This window comes from Enhydra lutris, unplaced genomic scaffold (assembly GCF_002288905.1).
Source record: "Enhydra lutris kenyoni isolate GAN:26980312 unplaced genomic scaffold, ASM228890v2 scaffoldscaffold173, whole genome shotgun sequence".
NCBI classification, from domain to species: domain Eukaryota; kingdom Metazoa; phylum Chordata; class Mammalia; order Carnivora; family Mustelidae; genus Enhydra; species Enhydra lutris.
Window position 1 is genome coordinate 42,711 of NW_019154257.1, and position 13,250 is coordinate 55,960.

General features: G+C 33.9%; 2 protein-coding genes across 2 annotated transcripts in view; one reads left to right on the forward strand and one right to left on the reverse strand.

Annotated features, from left to right (window-relative positions):
• The first annotated feature begins 2,102 nt into the window (after positions 1–2,102).
• LOC111140111 (olfactory receptor 6C6) lies at positions 2,103–3,971 on the forward strand. Its single transcript, XM_022492486.1, has 2 exons — positions 2,103–3,016; positions 3,947–3,971. Exons 1-2 carry the CDS (start codon positions 2,103–2,105, stop codon positions 3,969–3,971), a joined length of 939 nt encoding a protein of 312 aa, XP_022348194.1.
• An 8,588-nt stretch (positions 3,972–12,559) lies between these two features.
• The window catches only part of LOC111140122 (olfactory receptor 6C3-like), a 5,026-nt gene continuing 4,335 nt past the window's right edge, over positions 12,560–13,250 (reverse strand). Inside the window, exon 2 of the mRNA XM_022492494.1 lies at positions 12,560–13,250. This exon is cut by the window's right edge and continues 3 nt beyond it. Within this exon, the coding sequence (XP_022348202.1) occupies positions 12,560–13,153 (594 nt within the window). The 5' untranslated portion in view covers positions 13,154–13,250.

The window sequence follows — 13,250 nt, forward strand, 5'->3', positions numbered from 1 at the left end:
ACTGTATGCTAACTCCTGGACCATAGCTTTTCAAATAAGAATAGAGCAAGATGGGAGTTATAACAAGGATATAAACGTATATTTTTATATAAAACTTTGTGGCCACACAGTAGTTGAAGATTGCAAGGCTTCAATTGCCATTAAAAATACTAAAGCTATTCCCTAAAACCTGTTTCAGAAAAGCACATTGAGCATGGAACAGTTTTATCTTTCCCCAAATAAGAAAAACTAATATATATGCAGCAATATTAATAAGACAAATGCAAAAGAATAAAAATAACAGAGTGCTTTAGCAAACCATTTCCTTTATAAGTCTGCAGGTAATGCATATAATGAGACAGACTAGCATGTTTCACATAAAAGAGAATAGTATGTCATGGAAATAAGTAGAATTCTTATACTTAAAAAGAACGGGTTAATATAATGTTAGGGAGGGAAAATATTACCCTAATATTCAAGATTCTTTTGGCTGGTTTAAGAATTAAAGTGACATGAGACAGATTAATAGGAGAAAATGAAATTAATTGCAAATATATGGGTGGCTCCATGAGAATATGGGAATAATAGGCAGTCAGGCAATTGAGTCTTATATGCCATTCTGGTCAAAGAAGTATGTGGAGGTCTGGGACTTCAAAGGGAAGACAATTCAAAGGAAAACAAAAAAGAGTCAGTGTTTGAGGAACAGATGTTTGCTGGGCCACATGGAAACAATGGGATATACAGAAGAATTTTAACAGACTTTGCTAAGTTCCTCCCTCTCTATCACACCTACTTCATATTACATTGTACTTGTTTATGGTGATGGTTCTCTTTTGGAGCAGGGAGCATTATCTAAATTTGGAGCATTATCTAAATTCTTTTAGTCATTTGAGGAGGAGGTAAAAGGTCGTAAAAGGGAAAAAAAAGGAGGTAAAAGGAAAAACATTCTGAGTCTTCCTTTCCTCAAAAATGATCAGCTTAAATTGATGATCATGCCAAAGAGACACATTTTGGGGTGGCAGATTTCACTTCCCTACAATAATTTCTATTAGTATTCAACAATTCTGCAAAGAATATGGGGAAAGTAAAATAAAAAGCAGTGACCCAAATTATGTAGACACATGCAGGAACCTCAAAAAGGTTAATTTAAAAAATACAGAATATTTTTATTAAAATATGTTATTTGTTTTTGTCATGTTTTGCTTTGTTGCATTTGTTATATATATTGAAAAACTGTCCATTTGAATATAGCAAAGTCAGTGAAGAAAATTTGTAATAATTGTGTGCTCTGTGTGCAGAAAAAATTTCACTTTACTGAATTAATGGAAATCAGTCCTGCTTAGTCATTGACTATCACAGGATTTGTAATATAAATTTAAATCCTGATTTTGCAAATCACCCTGGTACACGTTATAAAACACAGAACAACATAGTGTATTTGCACAGGTGGAATAAAAAAGATAGAAAAATACATTTAAAATAACTCATATTCTTTTGTTTAAATTATTCATGCAGAGTTGAGGCCATTAGGGAGGAATGGGTTAAAAAATGCATATTAGCCAAAGAAAATATTCAATTTCCAGAGAAAAAATTGTGAGAAATAGTATAATAAGGAGAACTAATGGATGAAAAACAATTTAGTATTGTCATGGCGTGTAATTACGTGTCATCACAAATTTCAGACTGGAGAAATGCTTTCCAAATAGATAAATTTGAGAATATATACCTTTTTCTTGCATTAGGTAAGTATATAAATATTTAGGTTAAGTTGTTTAGTTAAGATGTGTAATTAGTATATATATATATTTATTTAGTTTGTATATATTTAGGTTAATTTCTATATAATTAAATTAATTTATATACATTTATATGTATTTATTTATACACATTTATACATATTTTACATATTTATACATATACATACATATACATATTTATACATATTTATACATACATTATACATATTTATATGTATTTAGGTTTATATATATTTCTACATAGGTTAATGTGTGTATATATATATGAAAATTTATATTACACTACAATATATTACATTCATGTGTATGTTTAATTTTTTTGTCCTTTTTTCTTATGTATATTTGTTAAGGTTCATATTAAGAGAAATGAAAAACCAATCAATGGAAATAGAGTTCATTCTCCTGGGACTGACAGATGACCCACAATTGCAAATTGTGATTTTCATATTTCTCTTTCTTAATTACACATTGAGCCTGATGGGGAACTTAATCATTATCCTCCTCACCCTGCTAGATCCTTGCCTCAAGACAGCAATGTATTTCTTTCTCCGTAATTTCTCATTTTTAGAAATCATATTCACAACAGTATGTATTCCCAGATACTTGATAACCATTATAACTAGAGAAAAAACCATCTCATATAATAATTGTGCAGCTCAATTGGTTTTTATTCTTTTACTGGGAGTTACAGAGTTTTACTTTCTGGCTGCTATGTCCTATGACCGCTACGTTGCCATCTGTAAACCCTTGCATTACCCAATCATTATGAACAACAGAGTGTGCTATTGGCTTGTACTTTCCTCTTGGCTAACCGGATTCCTAATCATCTTTCCTCCAATGCTTATGGGACTCAAACTCAATTTCTGTGCTTCCAAAATAATTGATCACTTTATGTGTGAAACTTCTCCTATCCTGCAGATATCCTGCACAGATACACGTGTCCTAGAATTGATGTCTTTTATCTTTGCTGTGGTGACCATTGTGGTCACATTGGTATTAGTGATTCTCTCTTACACTTGCATCATGAAGACCATTATGAAATTCCCTTCGGCACAGCAAAGGACCAAAGCTTTTTCCACTTGTACTTCCCATATGATTGTTGTCTCCATGACTTATGGGAGCTGCATCTTTATGTATATTAAACCATCTGCCAAAGAAAGGGTTACTGTATCCAAAGGCGTAGCTTTGCTGTATACCTCAGTTGCCCCTTTACTAAACCCCTTCATTTATACCCTAAGGAACCAGCAGAAAGAAATCTTCTGGGATATGTTACAAAAGATGTGTTTTTCAAAAAAGCAATTGTAATGAATGTCACAAATCACAGCCTTGCTATAAAAACAAAAAAAAAATTCATTCATTTATTTTTTTAAAGATTTTGTTTATTTATTTGAGACAGAGATAGTATAAGCAGAGTGGAGGCTGAAGGGAGAGGGAGAAGCGGGCTTCCAGGGAGCCTGATGAAGGGCTTGATCCCAGGACCCGGAATCATGACCTGAGGCAAAAGCAGCTGCTCAACTGACTGAACTCCTAGGCACCCTCATGCATTTCTTCTGATTGTGTTTTTCTGCCTCATTACTTATCTGCTATGGACATTGTCTTGGAGAATCTTGCAGCTAAGTTCCACCGTTACATTTTATTATTCCTAATGAAAACACCTCTCAAATCTGTACCACAAGCTTTAAATAACATTTCTTTATTGTATATTAGCTTCTAGAAACCACAACTTTTAAAATATACGCCTTTTATAAGTATAATTTGCTATACTTAAATTGTTAATTAAACATCTGTTATGTATCCCCCTTATATCAGACATTGCGAAGTGCTCCATCCTTAAATTTAAGAAGTTTGTCTTACTTAAAGGAGACAAACACATAACTCTAATATTAGTATATAGTGTATAATTAGTGTTGTAATAAAAGGATAGTAAAATATTATGGGGCATTCTGTATAGTTTCTAAGTTATTCTGGAGTTCTGGGAGGCATTTAGGAAAAAGTAATAGTGAGACTAAAAATAGACATAAGGAAGGGAGACTTAAGTCTAAATATATGCAAATAACACAGAGGTATTAAATAACCACATGCATTTGAGGAATTAGTATATCTAATGTTTAAAACAAGATTTTTGAGATATTCAGCCTGGTTTCAGTAAAGTTTCCTTACAACTACAATGTCGAATACTTCACAGAATACGTAAAATTTTTGTGTCTCAGAATTTCCATATATAAAGTAGGATAATGTTTTAAAAGATTTTATTTCATTGATTTTAGAGAGAAAGTGTGTGTGTACAAGAGCAGGGGGAGAGGCAGAGAGAAAGGGAAGTAGACTCCCCGCTGAGCCCAGAGCTGATGTGGACCTTGATATCAGGACCCTGAGATCATGATCTGAGCCAAAACCAAGATGGATGCTTAACTGACAAAGCCACCTAGGTGCCTGTTTAGCACCCAGTAAAAGATATTGTTTATTTTGAACAATTCAAGCATGTGGTTCAACTAGTACTTAATATGGTATTATACAGGTAGAGGTAACAAGTATTTTGGACTTACACCTGGTATTTAAGTAATGTTGAAATGTTTTGTGAAGAATCACCTTGGTAGCCTTTTAAACGTAATTTACAGTTAAAAGTCCTGCCCTTTCATTCCTATGCCTGGAATACAACCGGCATATCCTATGTTACCCGTCTATTTTCTAAAATTTTTGTGAAATAAATTCAGTGTTTTTCATAGCAATGTAGTGTCAAATCATTACCTGATATAAGGTTTGTTTGCCAAAATCTTTCTCTCAATTCCAGCTTGTTTTCTACTTGGCAAAATTATGTTAATTCTGACCTGAAGAAAAAATGCACAGACTCTATTCCTTTGGCAACAATAGTGTACATCTCCATATTCAAAGATCCAGCAAACTTCCATCTAGGAAAGATACATTTCCTTTGTGTAGGTATTCCACCCTTACTTTTGGTTTAGGGAAGTGATAGAAGCACATCTTTCATCTCTCTCACTCCTTTTCTTCAGGGTAATTAGGTTCATACTTTCATCTGTTTATAAACCCTATATAAATGCATCTGACTGCAATTGTTGGTTATTTTTTTTTTAGAATCTGACCTACCAAAAAATTTTGTATTTGGCCTTTTTATAGCAATTCATGGGCAACAGGGAATTCTCATTTGACTTACAAATTTGCAAGCTATTTCTGAAATTTATTACTGAAAGTATGATTACTTTTACTTTCATTCAATGATTCTGAGAATCTTCTGAGACTATTAAAGATACTTTTTTCTAATGCTCTACTGTTATAATTCTATTTTCCATTTCTTCTGAAAGCTTCATAATTAAGAATTTCAATCCCTCTGAAAAAAAGATTATTGTTTAGATCATTAAAAGAGTAAACTTATTTGAACACTTTTATTCACCAATAAAGGTCTCATTATTCAAATAGCTTAAGTATAACTACAGAGATCTTTAAAGAAGTCTGCTCAGAGTCCGTGAAGTACTAGTCCAAAGACAAACATTGGTTTAAGGAACCAGAAGAAAAAGTTTGTCTGCATCCACGCCAGTGTAAAACAACTGTGCTGTACAACTGTTGTAAGAAATGGCCTTATTGATGCATTCAGACTGGGTCCGAGGACAGGAGAGGGTCCCACAGGACCAGCCAAGAGGTCCTTGACTTCCCACAGGATAGAATTCAAATGTGAGCCAGAGAAAGCAGAAACAGAGTTTATTGATTAATGTAAGTGACAGAACAGTAGAGTGTCTGGGAGACTTGGAAAGGAAAGGAGAATGAGTCTTTCTGTTGTTTTTTGGGGCTAGGGGTTTATAATAGAAAATGGTCTAGGGTGCGTATTTCTCCAGGAATCCAGGGAAAAGTGAGTATCAGGTGAACAACAGGGATTATTCTCTATATTACTAAAGGTAAGGGTATTGATGCTGGTGTCAGCAAAATTTGTTTGAAGCTAATGTCCTGGAATGTGTCTGGAATCTGGCTCTTCTTGGATGTTACCAGGTGTTTGGGGGCTAGGACAAAACCCAGAGAATGTTGAATTTTCTTCTCCCTTGAGGTGGGAACGTAGCTTCTTTGGCTTGTTCAGAGGCTATGTATGGAACATGAGTAAATGGGGCTTAGCAGAAAACAGCAGAGATGGAGTCTTTCTGAAATGGAGTCCCTTTAGCTTTCCTACTTCCTTATCACCTGTTGCCATACTGACAAGAAATTTGGGGATGCAGTTAGTTGTGAATGAGATTTCTAAAAATGAGAAATTTTGGAGAAAAAATATATGGGTGTTTTTGGATCAGAGTTCATGGGGGAGGGTGATTATGGATGGATTCCCAGTGACACTCAGCAAGTAGGTAAAGACAAAAATAAAGAGGAGAAAAATGACCACCTGTAATTGCAGATCATTGGTCAGTCCAAGAAGAATAAAAGGGGTCACTGCTGTGTGATTTCTCACAGCTGATTTCTATGAAGAAGGGGGATAAATGGGAGGAGAAGAGGGGAAAAAATGGGAATTAAAGAGGAAAGTTTACAGAGATACCTACTCTCTTAATATCCTCATAAACACATTGCTGTGGACACCCAACCTCCTTTAATATTCTGTTAGTCAGCAGTAACATCCTCTGAAACTTCACTCATAAAATTTTCATTCAAAAATTCACTAACTCTATCAAACTCTCTGAATATTTTTCTTTTCATCCAAGCTTCATAAAAGGATAACACATTGCATTAATAGAGCCATATAAAAATAAAAACAAAGAAAGAAACTAAAGAAGCCTATATTTGGGGTGCCTGGTGGCTCAGATGGTTAAATAGCTACCTTAGGCTTAAGTCATGATCCCAGGGTCCTGGGATTGAGTCCCATATTTGGGACTGCTCAGTCTCTCTCTCTCCCTTGACTTCTCCCCTTGCTTGTGCTCTCTTGTTCTCTCTGTTAAATGAATGAATGAATGAATGAATGAATAAATAAAATCTTATAAAAAGTCTATATTTCTCTATTACTATTTATGATGGCCTTTGCTATTCTGTAAGTCAGATTTCAGTGGACTCTGCCTTTTAACATAACACAAACTTGACTGAAACATCTCTAGCCCACATACAGTGCCAAACTTTTCCATAGTGACTACACAATTTTACATTCCCACTAACAATATAAAAGCATTCCAATTACTACACATCCACATTTAAAAAATTAGAGTCATCCTAATGGGTTTGAAGTGTTGTATCTTGGTATTGATTTTCATTTCCATGACTAATAATATTGAGCATCATTGCATGTGCTTCTTGGACATTTCGAGAAATTTGTATTCAAATCCTTGCACATTTTTTTAAAAGAATATTTTATTTATTTATTTGACACACAGAGAGCAGAAGTAGGCAAAGAGGCAGGCAGAGAGAGAGGGGGAAGCAGACTCCCTGCTGAGCAGAGAGCCTGATGTGGGGCTCAATCCCAGGACCCTGAGACCATGACCTGCGCCGAAGGCAGAGGCTCAACCCACTGAGCCACCCAGGTGCCCCTCCTTGCACATTTTTAAAAGACTCATTAATTTATTTGAGAGAGAGAGCGTGTGTGCACTTGCACACACAGATGTGTGAGTTGGGAAAGGGTCAAAGGGAAGGAATCTTCAAGCAGATTCCCCGCTGAGTGTGGAGCCTGACATAGGGCTGATCTCAGGACCCATGAGAGCATGACCTGATCTGAAACCAAGAGTCGGACACTTCAACTACTGAGCCACCCAGAAACCCCCAAATCCTTGCACATTTTTAATTGGGTTATTTTTTTTTATGAAGCTGTTGCTGATTTGTAATACTTTTTCATATATTCTGGATACTAGAGCTTTTTAAGATACACAATTTGAAAATATTTTCTCTCTTTCTGTATATTTTATTTTCACTTCTTGACAATGTCCTTAGATGAACAAAAGGATTAAATTTTGATGCAGTCCAAATTAATCCTTTGTTGCTCATACCATATCTAAAAATCCATTGCCAAATCCAAATCCAAGGTCATATATCCAACCTTTATAAATGACCTGGATTGTCTGCTTTTACATCTAAGTACACAGATATACTGTATTTGAAGTGATTTTTGTATAGTCTAATTTTATTCTTTTACATGTGATTATCTAGTTATGCCAGCACTGTTTGTTGAAAAGGCTATTCTTTCTCCACTGACTGATCTTGGTACCCTAGAGGAAAATTGGTGATAGATGTATAAGCTTATTTCTGGACTCTTCATTTTATTCCATGTTTCTATCTGTCCTTTTGCCAATATCACAATTCTTTTGAGTACTGTGGATTTGTAGTGTGCTTTGATACTGGGATATTTCAGTCTTCTCACTTTTTTCTTCTTTTTCAGGATGGGTTTGGATATTCAGGTGTCCTTGCAGTTCTATTTGAATCTGAGAATCAACTGTTCCATTTTTTTTGTGGTTGTTTTCCATTTTTGAAAAAAAAAGTAATACTATTAGGATTTGATGGAGATTGAACTAAATCTATAAATTGTTTTGGTGGTATCTTAATAGTATTCTAAGAAACTATGAACATGGGGCGCCTGGGTGGCTCAGTGGGTTAAAGCCTCTGCCTTCGGCTCAGGTCATGATCTCAGGGTCCTGGGATCGAGCCCCACATTGGGCACTCTGCTGGGCAGGGAGCCTGCTTCTCCCCCTCTCTCTCTGCCTGCCTCTCTGCCTACTTGTGATCTCTGTCTGTCAAATAAATAAATAAAATCTTAAAAAAAAAAAGAAACTATGAACATGGAATTCTTGATGCTGTTTTAGAAGGTAATTAATTATTAAGTGAATTTTTAATAGATATAAGCCTTTTTTGGATTATTCTTATGTGAGTTTTGGCAAATTGTTTCTTTCAAAGAATGGTCACTTTCATTTAGGTTACCAAATATTAGAATTGTTCACAGGGTTCCCTTATTTTTATCCTTTTAATTGCCATATCCTACAGTGGAAACAGGTAACTGATTATAGATTTTTCTTGTTTTGTAGTAGATACATTTGATGCTATAAATTTCCCTCTAAGCATTGCTTTCACTGCATTCCACAAACTTTAATAAATGTTGTTTCATTTTCACTTATTAAAAAATGTTTAAATTTCTTCCCATTCAGTTTTCCCTCCCTTTTTTTAATGGTCTTCCATGCTATTCCATAGCTAATGAATCACTGAACACTATGTCAAAAACTAATGATGTACTATATGTTGGCTAATTGAACATAATAAAAAAAACTAAATAAATAAATAATAAATAAAGAAGTTTTAAATGTCTCTTGAGATTTCTTTTTGGACCCATGTGTTTTTAGAAGGGTTATTTAATCTACACATAATTTAAATTTTCTCATTCATCCTTTTCACTGATTTTACTTTAATACTATGTGGTTTGAGACCCAATACAGTATCAATTCTAATCCTCAAAATTTTTAAAGTGTGTTTTATGGCCCAGAATGTGATCTGTCTTGGTGGGCTTGGGAAGAAAAGGTATATAGCTGTTGTTGGTTGAAATAGTCTACAGATGTCAATTATATACAGTTGATTCTGGATGTTGAGTTCAACTATGTCCTTACCAATTATATGGCTGCGACTTCTGCCCATTTTGGATAGAGTTGCTGAAGTTTCTAATATGATAAGGATTCATCTATTTCTCTTTTCAATGCTATTATTTTTTTCTCATACTGTTGGATACATTTGTGTATGCATGTTAAGGGTTATATCAATATATTTTCTAATGTTAAATGGACAGTGCATTTTACAAATAAATTCCACTTGGTCATGGTATACTACCATTGTTATATGCTATTGGATTGAATTTTTATATATGATTCTTAGAATTTCTTTATCTGTACTCATAAGTAATTTTCTGAATTTATTTTTTTCTTTTAATGCCTTGCCTGTGTTTTTGTGTCATGATAATGATGGCTTAGGGTGAATTGAGTATTCTGCCCTCCAGTTTTTTGGAGAATGTGTGTATAGTTGGCATTTTTAGAATTTTTTGGTATAATTCATAAGTGAAGCCATCTAAACCTAGATGTGTGTGTGTGTGTGTGTGTGTGTGTGTGTGTGTGTGTGTGTATGGAGGGGACATTTCTAACTATGAATCATTTACTTTAACTATTATAGAGTTCTCCATTTATAATATGAATCATTTACTTTAACTATTATAGAGTTTTCCATTTATAAATTCCTTCTGACTGCTTTGGAAGTTTATGTTTTATAAGGATTTTATCCATTTCATATAAAATATTTATTTTTGCCAAAAATTGGTTCATATTATGTCATTATAATTTTAATATCCACAGGATCTGTAGTGAAGTCATATTATAGTGCTAACATCAGTAATTTGTGCCTTCTATTTTTCCCTGATGGATCTAACTAGAGATATCAATTATATTTATGTCCTAAAGATTTGACTTCTCTTTTCATTGGTTTTTGCTATAGTTTTCTGTTTTCTGTCTTAGAGAGTTTTTCTTTAGTGATTCAGTGGATGTAGCACAGTGTTTAGCACTTAGTGCTAAAAAAATTAGATATTCAAATACCATCAAGTGAACGTCGATCTGTGCCTCAAAGTATGTTAAGAGATGAATCTAGTTCCCATGAATTGAGTAAAACTTGATACAAGTTGGTAGCACATTTTGCTGAGCATAATGATCAAGTGACTCAGTGGGTTGTAGACCGCAGCAGAGTAGTCATAGGACATATGAACACAAAATTCTGAAGCTCCCAAAAAGAAGAATAAAAAATAATTGAGTTGTACCAATACTCTAGGGAAATGTTTAGTCTTCTGTCATGGGAGTTATCAACAATTTAGGGACAGAAATCAGTGTAAATGAGATTTTCAAGAAGGAGAAATTTTGGCAGAGGGAATACATTAAAATATTTAGGTAGGGATTTGGCAGAGTGATATTTTTCATCATGTTCAACACTATACCTTAGAAATATAAAGAAGAAAACAACAATTTACAGAAAAGTCTCATTTGTTTGTCTAATCCAGATAAACTACATCTCCACTGATTGTTATTTACCTTCTATGAATCTCACCAAAACTTCACAATAAAAATGGTTAAACTGAGGGAGGTTGGTAGGCCAAATGGGTGATGGGTATTAAGGAAGGCACTCGTTGTAATGAGCACTGGGTATTACATTTAAGTGATGGATCACTAAATTCTATCCTGAAACTGATTTTGCAATATATGATAAATAACTAGAATTGAAATAAAAAATGCAAATAAAAAATAATTGGGCTAAACTTACTAAACCGTAATGTTATTACAAGGTGAGTTTTTAAAAAATGTTGACAACCAAAGAAAGACACTTTTTCAGAATCTGATCATGAGCAAGTATTTTTTTTTTCCTGCATACAATGTTAGTTAAATCATGTAACAGATCAGCTTAGCTATTATCATATCTTGAGAGATATTCTGTCTTTTGGGAAACTTATATAGTTCCTATTTGCCAAAATGAAATTTACCTGATTATTTTTAATTTGACTCCTTGTGATATGAATATTTTAAAACATCAGGACATTTTAAAGAAAGAAACTTCTTTGGTATTAAAGAAAAATAAATGACTAAAGTACATTCTAAATGTCAGTGTCAACTATAACCCATTTCCAAAAGCTTTCCTTAACGATAGATTTTTAATTCATGTTTTTCCAATGCCATACTTTCATATTTCATTTTTAATCCAGTTTCTGAATTTAACTTATAAATCCCAAATATTATTCTATACTTTACACAGGTAAACTCATTCATTTATTATTTTTTATCATTATCATACTTTTTGCTAACTGTATCAATCTACCTAGTTATCATTTGATATTAAATTCAGTAAATGAGGGGCTCCTGGGTGGCTCAGTTGGTTAAAGCCTCTGCCTTTGCCTCAGGTCATGATCTCAGGGTCCTGGGATGAAGCCCTGCATTGGGCTCGCAGCTCAGCAGGGAGCCTGCTTCCTCCTCTCTCTCTCTCTCTCTGCCTCTCTGCTTACTTGTGATCTCTGTCTGTCAAATAAATAAATCAAATCTTTAAAAAAATTCAGTAAATGAGATGATACTTTTCTAAATCTATACCATGTATGGGAAGAAACATAATTATAGGAAATTATAGGAAAGTTAAACAAAAGAGAGATACAAAATGCTATCTTTGGTTTCATCTTTCAAAAGATACAAGAACATGTGTGATTAATAATTTATAATTTCTTCAACACATTTATACTCATGAAATCATCTGAAATTGATGTGTATATTATGATTTTCAAACCAGGCTTAGGTATTTGCTGAAATTATTATGCTGTTCCACCCTTCAGGAGGCAGGTGTGCTCAATAATTTCTTATCATTGCTAGTATATTATTTGTCAGGTTTAATTGAAATATTTATAATTGCTCATAATTCTCTCACACAAACTAAACAACTAGTTTCAATGGACTATACTCTAGTGCACAATGTTTTATTAGTTTTATTTATTTTTTTAAAGATTTATTTATTTTAGGAAGAATGAGGAAAAATATTTTATATTCTTGACTAGAATTCAAAGATAACAGACAGACTGAAAGCTTAGCTCCATTTCTTTCAGATATTCACAGGTAAAGGAATTGAGATGAGAAAAAAATATCTCTTGAAGGACAGAGAGAAAATTAAATTCTTTGGAACAAAGTTTTTTTGTGCAAATAGAGCTTGAGAAGAGGTAAAGATGAATATCAAAGACATGAAGGCAAAAAATACAAAATAAAAAAATAAAAGCAAACCAGAAGAAACTGTATTGGAAGCTACTACTGGATACATTGATATTATTAGGGGTTCCTTTGTTCATTTCCTTTGTATAAAATGCAACAGGACATTCATTTACTTGAGAAAGAAACAACCCTGTGTATCATGTTCATGAAAGCTTTTTTCACTTGCTGGTTCCTTAAAGTATAGATGAAAGGATTCAATAGTGGGGCCACGGAAGTATTGAGCACTGCAATTCCCTTGGAAAAAGATATTCTTTGTTTCACTGAAGGTTTAACATACATGAAGATGCAGCTGCCATAAGAGAGGGATATCACAATCATGTGAGAAGAACATGTTGAAAAAGCTTTTTTCTTCTGCTTACTTGAAGGGATTTTTAGAATTGTTAAGGCAGTAAAAGCATATGAAATTATAACCATTAGCAATGTGACCACAAGTGTCATTGATGCAGAAATGAACCCCATGGTCTCAACGAGCTGTGTGTCTGAGCAGGAGATCTGCAGCAGGGGAGTTGTATCACAGTAGAAATTGTCAATAATTTTGGAGGCACAGAAGTCAAGCTTTAGGCCTAAGAGGAGAGGTACAAAGATGGTAAAGAATCCAGCAAGCCAGCAAAAGAAGACAAGTTGAATGCAGATCTTACTGTTCATGATGGTTGTGTAATGCAGGGGCTTACAGATGGCAACATAGCGGTCATAGGACATAGCAGCCCGCAAGTAAAATTCAGATGCACCAAGAAGGAAGGCAAAAAACCCTTGAGTAATACAATTATCATAGGTAATGGTTTTGTCTCCAGTTGCC

Coding starts and splice junctions, on each gene's coding strand:
- LOC111140111 (XM_022492486.1), top strand. CDS start 2,103: ATGAAAAACCAATCAATGGAAATAGAGTTCATTCTCCTGGGACTGACA. Junction 3,017..3,946: donor TGGGATATGTTACAAAAGAT/GTGTTTTTCAAA, acceptor TTTGTGTCTCAG/AATTTCCATATATAAAGTAG.